The sequence below is a fragment of the Taudactylus pleione genome, unplaced genomic scaffold (genome assembly GCF_031769625.1).
Source record: "Taudactylus pleione unplaced genomic scaffold, aTauple2 ptg000125l, whole genome shotgun sequence".
Taxonomy (NCBI): Eukaryota; Metazoa; Chordata; class Amphibia; order Anura; family Myobatrachidae; genus Taudactylus; species Taudactylus pleione.
The window spans coordinates 5,739,179-5,760,182 of record NW_028284527.1 but is presented as its reverse complement, the minus strand read 5'-3'; the positions used below and the strand labels follow the sequence as shown (position 1 = coordinate 5,760,182).

The window sequence follows — 21,004 nt, the reverse complement described above, 5'->3', positions numbered from 1 at the left end:
GGATGCCACACATTAAATTATGTGGTGCATACACACATACATATACATGTAGGTTATACTGTTCTATTTCTTTCTTATTCTGCCATTTGTACTATGCTGTTCTGATAGAAGGCAGGAGAGAAAAAGTGATTAGCACTGTTGAGTCTCATCATTGGGATTGTGTGTTTAATGCCATCCATGGTCCTATAGTGTGGAATTTGTAAATTCTCCCTGTGGCTGTAGTGAACAGTGAACTGTGCTCTCCATTGCATGTACTGTGACACCAGGATCCGGTCAGCTAGTCGACATTCAGAATGTCGACATGGACGTTAGGTCAACAACCAATATGCTGACAATTAGGTCAACATGGTTAAAATGTCGACATATTCAGTATATCGACATTCAACATGTTGACATTTTTTTGTTGATTTCTAGGGTTAGCCTATATAAAGCAAAAATCCATGTCGACATTCTGGTGATGTCACTATTAAAATGTCGACATTATAACCATGTCGTCCACATTGACTAGCCATACCATACCACACCCGTGACACCATGTTCAACTTTTCCCTTCTTGTTAAAATCATAAACTAAAATACTGTGAGAAAAGTTTGTTCTAAATGCTGTTACAAGGCTATAGAGTAGTGAAATGAAGAAAAGCTTAATTACTTTCTAAAAGAGCGCTGTATCGTGGATGTTCTATTAGAAACTCCATGGAAGGGTTATTAAGTTCACTATTCTGATTTCCACCAGCTTTTAACCAGTCATTCCCAAACTTTGTTCTGTAGTCAAGTTCAGCTCCCTTTCTCTCATTCGGATAGATCTGTCCAAAACATAACAGCAGTTATGAACATAAAAACAACAAGGAACAACCTAATGTAAAATATAAAGATAACAGTCAAATATTATTTGAATAGGACCAAAAAATTCAAATTGAAATAAGATGCCTAAGATCTCCTCATATATAGCTATGGGGATGTAGTTAGGATACCGGCGGGCGCTATCCCGCCCGCCGGTATCCCGACAGCCACATCCCAACATGGGACTAAAGATAGGCGTCGAAATCTCGACACCTATCATTAGCCCCACTACTAAATCCCGACACCCGGTTTACCGAATGACGGCAAGCCGGGTGTCTTAGCGTGTAAGCGCACTAGTAGCGCTAGGGACCCCTGGGGTGGAGTTAGAGTTGGGTGCCCCACCCCCGGGAGGGTTAGGGTAGGGAAATGGGGGTTAGGCACCCACCCCCCGGAAGGGTTAGGTTTATGGTGCGGGGAGGTTAGGTTTAGGGACTAACAGGGGGAGGTTAGCATTAGGCACTAAGGGGGAGGTTAGGGTTAGGCACCCCTAAGGGAGGGTTTCCGACCCATCGGGCTGCCACTGTCAGTATTTGATCCGGCAGCTAAACAGCCGCCGGCATTACACACACTTGCCTACTTCCAAATTTTAGAGAGTTCTTCCAGACTACCGAGACATTGGGTAACCCTCCCGTATCCTGCCTAACAACTAGTAAAGTGGTTGGGGCTTGATAAAGCATTTTTCTGCAAAACGTCTCATCATGGACATTCCCCCCTACTGCAATTTACGCATTATGATATGGAGGCTGCGCCATAATGGTGCAATTTGTGAGGAATCCATTTTGATAGTGCAATTTGGCCATCAGCCTTATCCCAATTCTTGCTTTCAGTCATTGTCCCAACATTACTAAAATAATAGAAATTCCCCAAAATGTGAACTAACAAATACAGTGGAGAATAGATTTCTGAAGAATTGTGAAGCAAAACCACTAAGTAACAGTCTGCTCTGCAGCAAAACGAAATGTTCTAAATTTTACAGCAATTCTGCGCATCTCTAGGTTGGGAAGACCATGTTTTTTCTTTATTATCTTTTATTCAAATATGTTTTACACTATGGGGATAATTGTGAGTTGGGAGTAAAGCAAAACAAAACTAAAAACAACAAGTAATTTTGCACCTGGTAAAAAAACATCTTGCACTGCAGGTGGGGCAGATTTAAAATGTGCCAATAGATTAAAAGGGCCCACACATCAGCAATCACAATAGAACGATTCCCAGATCCTGTGATTTTTTTTTTCCCCAATCCACCAATCTGTGTACATACATTACAGTTATTGTTCAGTGCGTTGAAGATCTTTCAGGAAAGACAGATTTGCCAATCTTGAAAGGCTCATAATTTTTTATTAGTAATGTTCGGCAAATCGGCTGATAATCACCATACACTACCAATCAACAGCACTGATCCAAGACTTTTTGGTCGGAATCGGCGACTGGTGTACCCCATACTTTGCTGATTTTTTTCCCCCCAATCATCTGCAAAAATAGTATCTTTAGTACTTACTTTCTCTGAGACAGGCTGGGGGACACTGGACCATGGGGTTGTAGGTGGGAAGCTGTGGAGTTGCCACTAATGACTGAAATCTATAGCCCCCCCTCAGCAACCCCTGACTTCAGTACAACTTCAAAAGTGCCTGGTAAGGAGAAGTAATATCACTGTCATACCAAAAAAATAATGAAACTGACGGTCAATTAGGACCGAAATCATAACTCATACTCAAAACGACTGAGCGTGAGGGAGGGAACGCAGTGTCCCCCAGCCTGACTCAGAGAAAAGGATTCAACTGTAAGTACCAAAAATCCTATTTTCTCTTTCCTCAAGGCTGGGAGACACTGGATCATGAGACATTCAAAAGCCGCCCCCAGGGGAGGGAACGCTCAGGTTGCCTGACTTGAGAACTGTACACCCAAAGTGGGTGTCACTGGAGGCAAAAATATGAAACTCGTAGAACCGCGCAAAATGTGTGGACAGAGGACCAGGTAGCTACGCGTCAAACTTGTTCAGCTGAGTCCCCATGACGTGCCGCCCAGGAGGCCACCACAGCCTGAGTGGAATGAGCCCACACCTTGGGCAGTGCCGAGCGCCCCGCATCCGAATAAGCCTTTGAGATCACTGAGCGGAGCCATCTTGCAATGGTCTGCTTTGTGGCTGGCCAGCCACGCTTGTGGGCGTTGTAGAGGACCAATAGAGAGTCCGTGTGAAGCAAGTCCGAAATTCTGTCCAAGTAAATCCGCAGGGCCCGGACAACATCCAACAGTGACAGATCGTCCTGGTACCTTGAAGACTGTGAAGGTGAGAACACAGGAAAAACAATTTCCTGGTTCAAGTGAAAAGAAGAAACCACTTTCGGTTGAAACGAAGGAACCGTTCTGAGGACCGCCCTGTCATCAGGGAAAACAAGAAACGGTGGTTTGCAAGACAAAGCCCGCAACTCAAGAGAACCGCCGAGGCAATGGCCATAAGAAAAACTACTTCCCACGTGACAAACCGAAGGTCCACGGATTCCAATGGCTCAAACAGAGCCTGCTTAAGAGCCGACAGAACCAGGGGCAAATCCCATGGCGCTACTGGCTGCTGAAACGGAGGCTGCACTCGCAAAACCCCTTGTAAAAAAGTCTGAATCTCTGGAAGGAGAGCCACACGTTGCTGAAAATAAATGGACAGAGCTGAAACCTGCACCCTCAAAGATTGAAGCCGCAAGCCTGCTTCCAAACCTCCCTGAAAGAAAGCTAGCAGTCTTGGAAGGCGGAACTGGGCAGTATGCACTTTCCACCGCTCACACCACATAATATACGTTTTCCAAACCCTGTGGTAATTCTGTGGAGAAACCTGCTTCCGCGCCTGGAGCATGGTACAGATGACTGAAGGGGAAAATACCTTAGCCTTTAAGAGCTCGATCTCAACAACCAGGCCGTTAAAGCCAGCTGAGCCAGACCCTCGTGACTGAATGGCCCCTGCAGAAGAAGATTTGGTCGCATCGGAAGATGCCAACCTTGGCCCGCGGCTAGCTTGAGAACTGTGGCGAACAACGACCGGCGCGGCCAGATTGGAGCCACTAGGATGACTGACGCCTGCTGCTCCCTGACTCGACGGAGCACCCTTGGTAACATGGGAATTGGAGGAAAGATGTAGGCCAGACGGAAGTTCCAAGGAGCATCATGGCATCTACTGCGAATGCCAAAGGATCTCTGGCCTTCGCACAAAATCGAGGGACCTTTCAATTGTGGCGAGACGCCATCAGGTCCACCTCCGGCAGCCCCCACTTCTGGACCAACTGCTGGAAAACCTCCGGGTGGAGAGACCACTCCCCTGGTAGAAAAGTGGTCCTGCTGAGGTAGTCTGTCTCCCAATTCTCTACTCCCGGTATGAACATCGCTGAAATTGCCAGGACAAATGTCTCCGCCCAAGTGAGAATGAGACTTGTCTCTGCCATGGCAAGTGTGCTTTTCTTTCCGCCCTGGTGGTTTACATACACCACTGCCGTGGCGTGTCTGAGTGGATCCTCACTGGCATGCCAACCAGGAGGACCTGTGCTCCGCACAGGGCCTGATAAATGGCCCAGAGCTCCAGCACATTTATCGACAACTCTATGTCTGATGCCGACCAGGTCCCCTGGAGACAGAGGTTCTCCGTCACTGCTCCTAAACCATTAAGACTTGCGTCTGTGGTGACAATTATCCAGTTGGGAGTGACCAGGGACCAACCCTGGAGAAGGTGACTGGTAGTCAACCACCAGCGAAGTGACTGACGCGTGCTGTCTGACAAAATCAGCAATTGAGAGGAGAGGTCGTCCGAGCGGCCTGTCCAATTCCGGAGGATCTCCCACTGGAGAATCCGTGAATGGAAGTGGCCGTACTGGATGGTCTCGAAGGTAGAGACCATCGTACCCAGTAACTTCATGCCCAGCCAGACAGTCAGAAAAGTGCTGTCTGCCTCTCGGCCATCTAAGTCCTGAAGGGCCCGGGCTTTGGGGTCGGGCAAGAAAACTCTAGTGCCATATCGAAGATCACCCCCAGGAACGTCAGCACGGCGTGATGCGACTCTTGAGATTCAGTATCCACCCGTGATACTGTAACACCTGGACAGTGTGATCCAGGTGGAGCTGAAGTTGGGCAGCCGAATCTGCCTTCTCGAGCAAATAGTCTAGGTAGAGTACGATCGTTATCCCCTCGGAATGCAGCAGACTCGCCACCGCTGCCATGATCTTCTTGAAGACCCATGGAGCCGTAGCGAGTCTGAAAGGCAGAGCTTGAAACTGGTAATGAGCTCTCCCAGCTGTGAACCGAAGTAGAGAATGATGCCCTGCCCAAATCGGTAGGTGGAGATATGAGTCTCTGACGTCGAGACACGCCAAAAACTTGTTCGCAGACATACCCTGAATCACTGGCCGGAGCGATTCCATGCAGAACTGATCCACCCATAGACTGGCATTTAAGGTTCGCAGGTTTAAAACTGCCCGATAAGTGCCATTGGGCTTTCGGACCAGGAACAGATTGGCCTTAAACCAGGCTATCAGTACCCTCTGTTTTACTCCAGTCTCTTACCGAATCCTTGGGTAATGCCGTGGCAAAGAAACGCTGCGGCGGTGGCCCCTTTAGGTCGATCACATAATCTTGGGAGACAACGCCCCTTAGCCAGGTATCCGCTCCTGAAGCTACCCACTGGTCTCGGAAAAGGAGGAGACGGGCCCTCACCTTCCCAGAGACCGGAAGGGCAGAGATCCTGTGAGGTATTCGGCTTCTCGGGTGTCCTAGCACCCGGGGCCTGAATGCACCGGAGAATCTGCCCCGTGGGGCAGAACCCCTACTGGGGAAAGAGCGGACAGTTTGCCCTCTTAACGGACCCCCCCCCCTCGAAAGGAAGAACGGAAGACCCGGAATCGTGAGCCCTTTTGTTTCTGTGGCACCACCGGCAGGAAAGTGCTCTTACCACCCGTCGCCTGTGATATGATAGCTGAACAGAACGCCCCCAGCAAAAGGGAGCAATTCTAAAGCGCGTTTTGATTCGGCGTCCGCTTCCCAGGCGCGGAGCCAAAGTGCTCTGCGTCCTGCAACTGCCGTAGCTGAGACAAATCTGCGCTCCATCTTGTACAGCCTCACACACATAGTCTGCTGCCGCACAAATCTGTTCCGCCAGTTCCAGCAACTCCTCCCTGGCTGAGTCACCGGAAAGGCCTGCCACTAATTTGTCAGCCCACTTCTCTATGGCTCGAGAGACCCATGCAGATGCCAACAATGAGCTAATAACAACCCCAGCGCTCATAAAGATACTCCTAATGCATCCTTCTAATTTCCTATCCAGCGGATCCTTAAAGGAGGCCACATCCACTCTCGGAGACAGCTCCCACCTAGTGACCTGCTCCTATGGAAACAGGGCTGCAAACTTACGAGGAATAGCATACTTTTTGTCCGGGGTCTTCCAGCCTTCTTCAACAAGATGCGAAAGATCCCGAGAAGCCGGAAAACAAATGACCCTCCACCGCTGCAGAGGTGTCAAGGTCCAGGCAGTCAAAAGACTGTCGTACTACCATAATCAGGTCCTCCACGCCCTGACTTGACGTGGACTCTGAACCTTCCTCTTCAGGCAGAACCTCCTCTATCAAGAGTTCCCCCTCCTCCTCTTCTGGATCTTCCTCCAACAAGCCCCTGGATGGAAGAGGACGCTTATGCGTAGTGCGCAATCTAGGATCCTCAAAGAAGCGTTCCATAAAGGAATAAACCTTCACGAACCCTGCCGCTGAGCGCTCCATTGGAAGGATCAGGGCCCTGGTGACGGACCCCCGCTACTGCGGGCGGCGATGGCAAGTTAGGGGGCTGGCGCTACTTGAGCCAATTCCTCTCTCTGGTGAAGCAATACTAAAAAGTCAGAGAGTGAACGGTTCATAACCTGCGCCCACGCAGGTTCCCCCATAACAGGAGTGGCTCCCCCTGGCTGCGCACAAGTGGGCTCCTGACAGTTCACGCACAATGCTTCTACATCCAGCTGTCCACACGGTAGTTTAACCTGACACTGGGCACATGTAAAATCTAAAAGCTTTAGTAGGGGTATGGCCCTCTGTGGACTTCTTGTCCATCACTTTTACCCACCCCCTGCCCATTCCTGCGCTACCCTGCCGCAGCAGGCAGGTCAGGGAAACAATAAACACACACACACACACATATATATATAACCTGCGGCAATGAATACACAACACTCCAACAGGCACCAGAAGAGATTCACAAAAACTACTTAGCTGCACCCTGCAGAGGGAAAGGAGTCTGAGATTTCTCTGTCCTTCCTCCATGCTGCCAGACTTGTTCCACTATAAAGGCTGTGAGCAGCCCACGCAACTTCCTGGAGTCCTGTATACAGCCGCTGAAGAGCGGGGGGAACCAGCAGTCTATGGCTCCTCCCCCCGCTATACTGAAGCAAGTCCCACTGTTCCTTCCTTCAAGTGCTACTCCCCTCTGTGAGGAAAGCACTTGGACTGACCCGCACTCACTTGCGGGTGGTCTGTAGTCGGCGCTCTCCCCGCAGGAGACGCTGAAAGGAAGCGCGGCAAGATGGCGCCCGCCACCCAGGACCACACTGACTACCTGCACCTCTATCAGGTACAGCAGCGCGCTATACCTGGGTCATAGAGACCGGAGTGTTTAGAACGGAGGAAGCACTCAGCACTATCCCCCTTTTAGCCACCGCTCACCGCTGCTTTACACTCCCACTGTGCGCTATATAGTATAAATAAACAAAAGAATTACAAATAAAAGAAAAAAAACCTATGCTAAGCAAAAGGCTGCAGCCTTCCTTCCAAAGGCACTAAAACTACACTGAAGTCAGGTGTGTGTGTGTGTAATCTATAACTTCCCCCCCCCCCCCCCACACACACACACACACACACACAGTCATTAGTGCCAACTCCACACCTTCCCGCCTACAACCCCATGGTCCAGTGTCCCCCAGCCTTGAGGAAAGAGAAACAGGGAATTGTCCCAATCCATTGCAGATCTATGGGGCCTTTACATTTGAGAGGAGTGTGCCCAGTACAAATCTAAATTGCAGTGTAAAAATAAAGATGTGCAGTATTGGTGCGCTATATGCAACAGCAGCCAGTATTTATCCTCAATGCAACCTCTTACATTGCAGCATAGTTTGTACAGGTGCAAAGTTACTAGCTTTGCTCCCAACTCAGAATTAGCCCCTATATATGTTTTACAAAACTACAGTTTTACTTTCTCACGTTAAAGGTAGTAATCTGAACTACCTTGTAGCTGGTTATCTAAGGCCCCCCTCCACCTGACACCTTTTATTCATACTACCAGCACAAAGAGACTCACAGTGACAGTTTGGCCATGGCAATGGGTGCCATGTGACACGGGGTTACCTGTAACTTGACCAGGGATTTGCGGTCAGGTTAGGCAGAGCCTCCCCTGTCATATTTCTTCCCCTACCATACTTTCTGTCATGCTCCAGAGTTTTGATATAAAAACTGTCTTTTATACATGTGTGCCTCCTCAGCCATTGACCTCATCGCATGTAACTGAACTTGACATGCAGTTAGGCAAGGCGCTCAATTGAACTATATATTTTTTTAGATTATGGGGAATACTATAGTAAAACATTTATTGGATTTACAAGTTAATGCCTATGCAGCCTTCATAACTCCCTATAAATCGAAATTTGGTGATACACGTGGTTGTTGCATATTCCTTGTTCTTAATAAATGTATGAAAACTTGTCCAAAGCGTGAAAGACCAGTAACACTATTTAAACATGTGAACCACCTGGTAATGTATGTTGGAATCAGGAAGTAGATCTTACTTTTGCAAACTGTCTCCATATGTTAGGATCATTTTGCCCATTGTGTTTTAGTTTAAGAAACACAGCAAAAAATTATCTAAAGCAAAATAGGGTATAATGGTACAAACTCTACCAAAGCATTTTATGTACTAAGCCATTGTTAATGACTTGAGACATTACCTGGATATCAAAAGTCTTTATATGTGTATCATTGAAATATGCACAGAAAACATTTTTCTTTATTAAAGCTATACTTATTTTACAAAGGTTCTAGTAAAATCATAAGGTAATCGTTGCTAATATTATAAAAAACATTGTGTCTGTCCATTTGCTTCTAGTTGGCGCAAAACTACTGAAACGGTTTTCATGAAAACTGCATCATTGTGTAGTGGAAACCCCTAGAAATAACCTGCACTTTGCTTCATCTCAATTCGTCAAGTTGAAGCTGAACAATAACAAAAACAAAATTTATTGACATCATTAATGCAATATATAGGTGTGACACCATGTGCACGGCCAGTAAGGGTTGGGAGAGAGGTGCTTTGGGTCTGCATTCACTTGCATAGGATAGGTTACATAGCAGTCTATGCAAAGGGCACACAATAATATGAGATATGGTAAGAACTTACCTTTGTTATCTCTATTTCTACGTAGTCCATAGGGTTCCACAGGATACCTTGGGTGTGACGTCAGTCATCGGGCACCATAGAGTTAAGCATTCAGCCTCCCAGGATGCACTAGGGTCCCCCTTCTATACCCCGCCCCCGAGCCAAGGCACCTCAGTTAGTTACCAAGCCATAGGCCGGAGAAGAAGGAAGAGAGAGAAAGAAGATCTGGATACACACAAGAATCACACTCTCACCAGAGGGAGACGGGAAAACCGGTGACCAGACCAAAGCCCATCTGCAGCACAGGTGCGACAGGGCGGGAGTCCTGTGGAACCCTATGGACTTCGTAGAAATAGAGATAACAAGGGTAAGTTCTTACCATATCTCATATTTTCTACTTCAGGGTCCATAGGGTATCCACAGGATACCTTGGGGATGTCCCAAAGCAGTATCCTTTAAGGGTGGGGACGCTCCTGTGCAGAAAGGAGAATCCGCCGCCCGAAGGAAGCATTCTGAGAGGCGAAGGTGTCAAACCTGTAATACCTCACGAAGGTATGGACAGAGGACCACGTAGCAGCCTTGCAGATCTGGACTACAGAGGCACCACGTCGAGCTGCCCACAAAGGACCCACAGACCTAGTGGAATGAGCCTTCAAAGAAAGAGGAACCGGCAGACCTTCATGAAGATGAGCTTCAGAAATAGCCATACGGATCCAAGCTGCCAAAGTTTGCATTGAAGCAGGCAAACCCTTTTTGCGGAAGCCATAGAGGACAAACAAGGCGTCCGACTTCCTAAACGAAGAAGTGCGGTCAACATAAGTCCTTAAGGCCCGCACAACATCCAAAGTGGCCTCACACACTGAAAGACCAGGTGAGTTAAAGGCCGGAACAACTATTTCCTCGTTAACATGAAACTGGGAAACAACTTTGGGAAGAAATTCAGGCTGAGTGCGGAGCACTGCCCTGTTCCCATGAAAAATCAAGAAAGGGGGTCTACAAGAGAGCCCCTAAATCAGAAACATGTCTGGCCGAAGCTATGGCCAGAAGGAAAACAGTCTTAGCTGTTAGCCATTTAAGATCCACTGAGCCCAGTGGTTCAAACGGCGGTCCCTGGAGAGCCCTCAGGACCACAGCCAAATCCCAGGTGGAACAAAGGGCGGCTGAATGCGGAGAACACCTTGCATAAAGGTGCGCACATCCGGGATTATAGCAATCCTACGGTGAAACCAGACAGACAGGGCCGAAACCTGTACCTTCAAAGAAGCAAGGCGAAGCCCATGATCTAGTCCCGCTTGTAGGAAGGAAAGTATCCTAGACAGACGAAACTCCAGCGGTGCACAACCTCTCGGTCGACACCAATGGAAGAACGTATGCCACACGCGATGGTATATCCTCGCGGACGACGGTTTCCGAGCTCGCAACATGGTACGCACCACAGAGCTGGAAAACCCCCTGGACCTCAACATGGCTGTCTCAACAGCCACGCCGTCAAAGACAGCCGAGTCAGGTCCGGGTGAAGACAAGGACCCTGCGACAGAAGGTCCGGTCGTAGCGGCAACCGCAGAGGACTGTCCACGGACATACCCTGAAGGTCTGAGAACCAGTGCCGCCTGGGCCACGCGGGAGCTATCAACAGGAGTGTCCCTCCTTCCTGTTTAAATTTCCGGATTACCAGTGGAAGAAGGGAAATCGGAGGAAACAGGTATGCGAACCGGAACGTCCACCGGACGGACAGAGCATCCACCAGAGACGCCTCTTCGTCTCTTGTGCGAGACCCGTACACCAGCAACTTGTTGTTGTGCCGGGACGCCATGAGGTCGATCTCTGGAAGACCCCACCTGTCCACCAGTAGTTGAAAAACGTCCGGGTGCAGGGATCATTCCCCCGGATGAACGTCCTGGCGACTTAGAAAGTCCGCCTCCCAATTTAGCACTCCCGGGATGAAGACCGCTGATATGGCCGGAAGATTGCGCTCAGCCCATACCAGGATCCGAGACACCTCTACGAGAGCCGCCCGACTTCGGGTTCCTCCTTGCCTGTTTATGTAGGCCACGGTGGTAGCGTTGTCCGACTGGACCTGTACCGGACGACCCTGGAGAACCCGATGTGCCTGCTGGAGAGCATTGAAGACCGCACGGAGTTCCAAGATATTTATTGGAAGCTCCGCTTCTGTCGGCGTCCACCTGCCCTGGAACAAGTGTGGACCCGAAACTGCTCCCCAGCCCCGAAGACTGGCGTCCGTTGTCAACAGGACCCAATTTGGTACCCAGAACGGACGTCCCTTGCGGAGATGGGTCGTCTGCAACCACCAGGCAAGAGACAGGCGAACCTCCGGGGTGAGCACTATCGTCTGGGACTTTAGAGACTGAGGCAGCCCGTTCCACTTGGACAGGATCAGGTGCTGCAGAGGTCTGGAGTGAAACTGGGCATATTCCACCATGTCGAACACCGACACCATGGAGCCCAGTAACCTCATTGCCGAGTGTAGAGACACCTGGCGGATGTGCAGACAACTGCGCACCCTCGACTGTAAAGCAGAGATCTTTTCCTCCGTCACAAAGATCCTTTGCTGTCCCGAGTCCAATAAGGCTCCGAGGTGCAGAATCCGCCGAGACGGGATTAGAGTGGACTTCTGCCAGTTGATTAACCAGCCGTGCCGTTGCAGCAGCGCAATGGTCAGGTCCAAGTGGCGTAGAAGGAGCTCTGGAGATCCTGCCACTAATAACAGGTCGTCAAAGTACGGCAACATGCGGACTCCCTGCAGCCGCAGAGAAGCCGCCATGACCGCCATCACCTTGGTGAACACACGCGGTGCTGTCGCCAGGCCAAAAGGTAACGCCCGAAACTGAAAGTGGTCGCTGCGGATTGCAAACCTGAGGAACTGTTGATGGCGCAAAAGAATAGGGACATGCAGGTAAGCGTCCTGTATGTCCAATGACACCATGTAGTCCCCAGGTTCCAGCGCCAGAATGATGGACCGTAGGGTCTCCATCCGAAACCTCGGCACCCGCAAAGACTTGTTGAGAGCTTTGAGGTTGAGAATCGGACGATACGACCCATTGGGTTTCTGCACCAAAAAAAGATTTGAATAGAAACCCTGACCCCTCTGGGAGAATGGAACAGGCACTATAACTCCAGCCTGGAGCATAGTGTGCAAGACCTTCCGCAGCTCCGTGGCCTTGTTCCGGTCTGATGGCAGACCCGTGGTGAAGAATCGAGCCGGGGGTCTGTGCCGGAAAGAGAGGGCGTACCCGTGGGAGACCACCTCGAGAACCCAAGTGTCTGTCGTGGTGACCGACCAACACCGGGCGAACTGCAGCAGACGGCCTCCCACTTTGGGATCTCCCAACGGGAGGTCCGGACCGTCAGGCCGCAGGCTTGTCATCAGGCTTAGGGGCCGGACGTCTGGTACTCCATGCCTGCTTCCGGGGCTTGGCCGATTTTTTGGGGCCAGCCTGTCGGGGAAAAGACTGTGGTTTGGGCCTGCCCTGGGCCCTATAAGACCGAAAGGACGATGGTCCTGAACCAGAAGGAGCCGCGGCCGACGGGAGACATGCCGATTTGGCTGCCGCCATCGTGGCCACAATCTTGTCCAGATCTGGACCGAAGAGAACTTCTCCGTTAAAGGGCAACGCCTCCAAACCCTTTTTGGAGTCAGCGTCCGCCTTCCAGGATCGCAACCACAAGGTGCGACAAGCAGCCACCGCTGCTGAAGAAATTCGAGACACCAGTGTACTAATGTCTAAGGCCGCCTCGTTGATATAAGTGGCCGAATCATGGAGATTGCCAATCAACTCCGTTTGTTCGGCCGGACAGTCGGAATCAAAGGACGCCTCCAATGAATCCACCCAGCGCTCCATCGCTCTGACAACCCAGCAAATGGCCATAGCCGGCCGCGCTGCCCCCCCCCCCCCGCAAGGGAATAAGCGGACTTCAGGCAGATCTCCACCTTGCGGTCCGTAGCATCCTTAAGGGAGGACATGGATGGCATCGGCAATGTGGCACTACGGACAAGACGTGTCACATGAGAATCCACCTGTGGAGGGGATTCCCACTTAGCAAAATAATTATCCGCGAACGGATAAGCCACTGCCAGGCGCCTCTGCGGCTGGTATCGCTTGCCAGGCTGTTTCCACGCCTCCTCTAAATGGTCCATTAACTGACCCGAAAGAGGAAAGACACATCCTTAGATTTAGCAGCTGGGGGAACTTCGTCCTCAATCACCAAGGCTGTGTGGACTGCCCGAATTAGTCCAGGAATATATACCTTGGACCTAGCGTCAGCGTCCTTAGTATGGAGAGGTTCCTGATCGTAAGGATCCAGAATCTCCCCATCATCAGACGTCCCTTCGTCATCCTCATAAGGAGCCGACAGACGCCACCAGCCGTTTATGTGGCCGCATCACAGTCTCCCCCTGCAACACATCCGACAAGTGCTGTACAGAACTCGTCAGGGAGTTAACCCACGCCGGCTCCTGAGAAACCAGGAGAGGGGAAATAGGGAGACTGCGGGGTACCACCAATTGTCTTGGGAAACCCTGCATGGGTGACCACACCACTGACTGCTGGGACAAACCCATCTGTGTAAACGCGGGCTGCGGAGCTAACTGGCCCACTAAGGTTGTAAGCGCCTGAGCGAAACAAGCCCAGGGCGGCTCCTGTACCGCGCTACCCTTCCCCTCCGCTAAAGGTACTTTACACGTAGTACACTGTAGCCGGAGAGGAAAATCACTTTCAGACATGATGGTACTAAGTATGTGACCCCTCTCACCAACTGAATTTTAAAGAGGTGAGATACCACCCTGCAGCACCGCACCGCAAGGGCTTAGCAGAAAGAACAGGGACAGTAATGAAGCTGACAGTCAGAAAAGAAGATACAGGCAGCAGCGCTAGCACAGTCACATACAATGCAAAGAAAATCAATTCCTGCACTAACCAGCGCTGATCACTCAACTACGCAGACACAGGGTCTGGTAGGACACAGCGCTGCATACACAGACCTGACCACAGCGGAGGAGAGGTATGCGGGGGGACCCAGACCAGATGCTTCCTCCCAGGCTTCCAGCAGCGTTCACCATGCGTTCAGGAAGATGGCCGCCGAGGAGCAGAGAGGAGGCTGGCCTGAGGGAGGAGCGCTGCCACAGGGCCAGTCGGCAGAGTGCAGAGAGGGCTGTGTGCAGCGGGGGAGGCGCCGGCTGTGAGACAGGGAAGGCGCGCTCCCCTGGCATGCATTTAACCCCTGGGACGCCGCAGCGCTACCGCTCTGCTGCGGTCCGCTGTCCCAGGGGGGGTAGTGGAAGCGCAGGTTCTTACCTGGCTCCACGCTGCAGCCAGTCCCCAGGGAGGCCCCTGCCTGGGGACTCAGGACCATGTAACAGCGGGGACCCACCGCGGGACTCCGCTGCTTACCTTGCTGTCCCCCTTGAATCCGGCCATGGTCCGGAACATCTGGGGTCACCGCTAGCTGTGACCCCAGATGCTCACCAGCATCCCCGGATTGGTACCGGCGTTCTGGTACCGGCGGGGGTGTAGGGAAGACAGCATGGACGTCAGGACTGACTGTCCATGCTGTACATCCAGATGTGCAGCCACAGCTGCATGCAGAAAAGTTTCAGGGGCTCTTCTTAGCCCCCACTCCAACAGGTGCACCCGACTCCGGCCGGGCACCAAACTAAACTGAGGTGCCTTGGCTCGGGGGCGGGATATAGGACGGGGACCCTAGTGCATTCTGGGAGGCTGAAAGCTTAACTCTATGGTGCCCGATGACTGACGTCACACCCAAGGTATCCTGTGGATACCCTATGGACCCTGAAGTAGAAATATAGTGCTGCTGGTCATGTGGGCCACTCCTGTAACAGGGCCCCTATGGAAATAAAAAAAATGTCGGCAGAAGTGAATTCATTGTGGGCGAAGCCGATGATGATAACAGGTAGTTCTTTAAAATTGCCCACTGCATTTTTTGATCCTCACGTGATTTCTAAGTGAGACATTTCAGACATATTGTGCATTTGCATCTCAAGTCTGATTGGTAGACTGTTTCATTTAAGGTTGGTTCAAAATATAAAACACTCATAAGGAGAAAACACTTACCTCAGTCTTGTTCAAAACTTTTAGCCTTGCTATCTTTGCGATTATAAGCTGTCGGACAGTTTCAGGGTTGTTCTCAGAATCCATTAGAGGGTTGTTATGACAAATTAGAGACTGCAAACTCTGCAGTTTATTTAACTCATTGATAAAAGACCACTGAAAAGAAACAAGACACAGTATTTGTAATAGTAAGCTTTTAGCTCTTACTGTGCTCATTTTGTTAATTATGGATCACAAACAAAATCTACCCGCATTGCTACAGGAATTATTTTTTGTGTGCAATTAGTGTTGTAAGACTGTCTAAATCAGGTCTATTGTTTTTACATCTATTTTGCAGTTTTTATGCTATGACACAATTGCTGCGTATTTGTATGCAGAGGCTGTGTGATTATATGCTAATGCTGCAGGAGACTTCTTGTGTAAATAGACGCCTCCTGACGGCTTCTGTAACCAGCTGAGGATGCTGCCATCGGAACACTTGCATTAACATTGGACATCTAAGTAACCCCCCTCAGCTTACTCGGGATGCACATGTATTTCAGGCAGGGCCGGCTCCAGGGTCTGAGCACCCTGTGCCTGCCCAGTACATAGCGCCCTGTAATCCCGCCCCGAAATTGGGGGCGTGGCATCATTTCTATAGGCCATGCCGCATGCGTGACGTTATTTGGAGGCGTGCCCGCATGGCACGCCTCCAAATAACGTCAGGCTGGGGGTAAAGCCCAGCCCTCTGCCATTAGTGAATGGATGCATTCACACTCCGGGGGTCCGGCACCGCCACACAGCTGCGGCGGTGGGGGTGCCCGAACTCCCGATTTGACTACCTCGGGCCACGGGTGGAAAAGCGGACAGTACTGTCCCGCTGAAATTGGGATGTTGAGGGAGGGGTGCGCCCTCTATGGGTGGCGCCCCTGTGCGACGGCACTGGTCGAACACCACTAGAGCAGGCCCTGATTTCAGGCAGCCGGGACCAGTGAAGCTGAATTAGAAGATGCAGACCCTGGACTTGCATTGAAAAAGGGACCAACACTCCCACGCTTTCGGGGGTGATGGCCATCGCCACCCATTTCCAGCCCCCAAACGGCCGCAGCATGTCTATCATGCTGTGGTTTAGAGGACACTCCGAGCAATCTCGCAGTACAAGATCTACACATGCACAGTACAGATCCTGCGCAGATCAAAAGCCATTGGAGTTGTGTGCAAACCATCGGGTTTGCTCACAGCTCTGAATCAGGCCCAATGTACCCAATAAATAATTGAAGTAAAAATCACCGCTTGTGGTCTAGTGGGAAAGGGGGCGAAAATTGCGGTGGTGCTGGAGGGGTGAAAATGGCAACCCAGTGCAGGGTCATAGCAGCAGACCTGGTGAGCTCAAGTAGAGACCTGAGTTCAGAGGAAGCCCCAGGATCTTCTACTTCCGCATGGCAGGGTTCATAGGAACCCTGCAGGATTAATTTTAGAGAAGGGGCCAGCATTATTTGGGCTACTACAGTCACCAAGACGGATTCGAAATGCAATATTACCAGTGCCCCTACTGTTTACATTTCAAATTTAGCTTAGACATGTCCTTGAAGTCAATTTGGGTGGGTGAATGAAAGATAAAAGCTCCTAGTCAGGTCTTCAGGTGCGTACACATGGTACGATTAAAATGGGCGATGTGAATGATAACATATCGTGCATTTTTCCGTGCCCAACGACCTGCGATGCGCGGGCACGTATGGACGATATCGTCCATCGAGCATGCATGCAGGCCAACCTGGTTGATATCGACCAGGTTACTATAGAAATTAGCGATCGTTGATCGCTATAGTCGTTGGTGAATTGGTGGTGTGCTGGATGATTGATATCGATTGTCCAGCACCCCCGGGAGATCGTAGACAATGATATCGTTATCATTGTCTATCGACCCGTGTGTATGCACCATTAGTTGAGCTAGGATAGAGAAAGGGCTGAGTCACCCTTTTGCAGTGTATGGAAACCACTCCTGTCTCTGAGTACAATATTAAATTACCAATCTGAGCAGAACTGATCCCAGTGAAAGATTAGAGCAGTTTTTCTCTAACCCGGTCTAATGGAACCCTAACAGTGCATGTTTTCCAGATCATCTAGCTGGAGCATAGGTGTGTCAATTAACTAACACAATAGATCCAGGGGCACCGAGAGGGGGGGGGCGGGTACAATTTACCCGGGCTTTGAGAGAGGCACGGGACCGGAGCCACCCCCCTTCCTTCCCTTCATCTGCAGCAGCCCATGTTGCTGGGATGCAGTGTGAGATTGCTCGCGGCAGTGTGAGATTGCTCGCGGCTGCTAAGCAGCAGCCACAGCAATCTCCTATGCCTGAGGGGGGGGGGGGGGGAGCGATCACACCACCCCGGCTTTGCACCGGGCTGAGGGGCTCACAGTGCCCCCTTCCCGACACGTTGCAAAAGTATGTTTTTTTCCCCTAGGGGGCGTGGCCATGCCTTCCGCGATTAGGCCACGCCCCCTCTTTACTGGGGCCCGGCAGCGCTCGCTGAATAGATCTACAGATGGTACTAATTATTCCTTAGGATACCATGAAAACACACACACACTATTAGGGTTCCCTGAGAACAGAGTTTGAGAAACACTATATTAGAGAAGTAACTGGATCTGACTAAAGGGACAAGGGGTGGGATTACCCCCTGCCAGCATGTGTTTGATAAACTATATACACAGGGCATATAAATATATAAAAACTGGATGATATCTCTCATTAAATAAAAGTCACCACTACTAATAATGTTGCTCTATTCCTGTGAGAGGCCTTTACCTGCTCTAATCTTCTGACCTACAAATAAGAGCTAGAACTCATCTTTCGCCTATATGTGCTCTGTTTAACCTTGTGTCCCAAGTCCATAACCTGCTTGCTTCCCACCAGTCCTGATTCTAAGTAAGCAATCAGACGTTACAGGAGCCTAGTGGTGGCAGCAACTATACTCCTACAGTTGGGGCACCCTCTCTGGTGTGCAGTCGACACAGTCAGTGTATGTCTACTTTACCCATGCAGCAGCAGTACGAATGGACAGTGACAAGTTATTGACAGTAAGAAAAACTCTAATTTATAAAAGCCCAAAAGGAAGGCAAAGCATGCCCAGACTGTCACATCTCCATCAAAGTCTTTGAACACAAACTTATCTTGTTAAACTAATAATATTAAACGGATTACTCAGTTTAAAAAATTGAACTAAGGAAATTAATATGCCAGTGCTGTAAAATTCTGTTCCTCAGACTTATTCCACCCATTTCAGCACAACAATAACAATTATATGAGGTATAAAATAATAAAACAATGAATACATGATGTTAGAGAGAATTATGCTATGGCAAAGAATAACAGACATAGTTGCACAAAAGACACAGCTGAGAAGTACATCTGTATGCCTATAGAGGGGCCGAGGCAGGTAACCCCAGAAAAATGGCATATGTTACTCTCTGCATATATGAGAAAATACCTGCATTTCACCATGCTTAGTATATACCAGTCATCATTCTCATTTGATGATGATGACTGGTGTTTTCATTTAGGATTTTACAAAGAAATAAACAGTGGCAAATTGAGGGAACAAACTATCATTACCAGCATGAGGCTATGACAGGCTGAATAGGGACATTATAGCAAAGAAATAGAGCGCAATAGAGCCAGAAAGAGTCCACAGCCCTAACTCGTTCCTCTAATGCACAGGTTCTCAAACTCGGTCCTCAGGACCCCAAACAGTGCATGTTTTCCAGATCTCCATGCAGAGTTACAAGTGAAATAATTAGCTCCACCTGTGGATCTTTTAAACATGTCAGTGAGTAATGCGTACACCTGTGTACCTGCTAGGTGACCTGGAAAATGTGAACTGTTTGGGATCCTGAGGACAGAGGGCCTGATTCAGAGCAAGACGCTATTTGCGTACGGTCGTTCCAAAAAAGGGGCCGGCTATTTAAATTGAGCGCTCGCTCATTGCGGTTTGTTGACACCTCTATGTCTGACCGAGTGAACAAAATATGCGCTCGCTATTTTGTAAAGACGCCCCTTTGCCGTTCGCATCACACGTCATCTCCGGTATTTATTTGATCAAGAGATGAGCGGGTCGGCTTTGGCTTGTATCTTTTCACCAAGTTTGGATCTCAGAAAGAGGCAAAACGTTATCTTTCACAGACAAATACGACATTTTATCAATGAAAGATGACGTCTTGCCTCATTCTAAGATCCGAACTTGAAGGAACGATCGAGCCAAAACCGAATCGCTCATCTCTAGTTCAGACTGTCAAGAGTTACTAGTGGTGCACCACAAGAACTAATATTTTCCTTTTCAATCTTTTAAGTAATGATCTTTGCAGATGGCCTAAAAAGTATGGTGTTCAGATTTGGTGACGACACTAACTATGTAGGGCTATTAAAACATATCAGGATAGTAACAATATATACCTGGGGGTAGGTCAGTTTTGCACAACAATATGGTTGACCCAGTATGTGTCAGAAAAAAATGAATATACATGTCTCACTGATATTATATGCCAAACATTAATTCTCCAGTGAGTACTAGACAGTCATAAATCAAGTAAATTCCGCCTATGATGCTCCCCTAGAGTCACTAGATATATAAAAATGTAAAGAAATAACAAGACTTTTTGGAGGGCTCTCTTTTCCTTCATAAAACGTAATTTTTCATCAAAGATTACAGACATACAACACATGAATGTTACATAGTAATATAAAATCTAGAATGTAGAATAATCATAATAGTGAAAAAGATTGCATCACTAAAGGTGGGAGATATGTAGAATAACTAATATGTATCACGGGATCTAGATGTAGGGCAGATATTGTCCTTTATCATTACAATGCAGCACTTGTATGTATACATGTACAAGTATTTATGCATGTAAACTGTATATGTAATTTATGTACACAAGTCTTAAAAAAAAAATCAATTAAAGAGCTCAGAATCACAAATTTGTGTAGCTTACAGGTGCAGCAGTAATATATAAGAATACTTAATATAGAGTGTGTCCCAACATTTTTTTTATAACATGAAGCAAATATCCAACATTATCTAATGCAACATTTGTGAATGTAATAGGAATAATAAGAACAAATAAATACAAAGCCATAAATGTGCAGTGCCATGGATACCGCAATACCATCAGTAGATATGTCTCAAAATTAGATATACTGTAAATCAAGCATTACCTAGTATCAGTTAATGCAGCCTTTAGTGAACTCAAACAATTAAAACAGAGCATAAAATGTTATGTCATACAAACTGTGCAAATAATAAGTTAGCAAAAAGGTTAACAAATGGATAGTGTTCATCAATATGTACCCCAGATAGTAGGTAAAGGAGGATAAAAAAGGTGGAATCAACACATAAAAAAAGAAAAAGAAAAAAGAATTGTCGTTGTAGGATGCACTTGGATTAAAATATAACCTTCATTGCCCACATCTTAAAATATATCGATATTCATTTATTAAAACAGTTAAATATAAAAAAAAGAATTGTGTTAATAGAAAGAAAAATTGTGTAAATAAAAATATTTTTTCCAGCCATATAGGACTCCTCTGTTGACCTACATTGCTGTTCATTAATATGATGTCCTTAATATTCTACAGTGATGAATAAACATATATGCTTAATAAAATAATCCTGCGTGAATGTTTCTTTTCCCAGCAGGTAGTTATTCTGATTGTAATAC

The 21,004-nt window shown here is 48.5% G+C and overlaps 1 protein-coding gene across 2 annotated transcripts in view; it reads right to left on the bottom strand.

Annotated features, from left to right (window-relative positions):
- The window catches only part of TBCE (tubulin folding cofactor E), a 121,673-nt gene that overhangs the window by 16,807 nt on the left and 83,862 nt on the right, over nt 1-21,004 (bottom strand). For both annotated transcript variants that reach the window (XM_088472506.1, XM_088472507.1), the window contains 2 exons: nt 15,308-15,460; nt 649-802 (listed from right to left, as the gene is read on the bottom strand). In XM_088472506.1, coding sequence (XP_088328632.1) covers nt 649-802; nt 15,308-15,460 — 307 coding nt within the window. The remainder of the gene's footprint in view (nt 1-648; nt 803-15,307; nt 15,461-21,004) is intronic.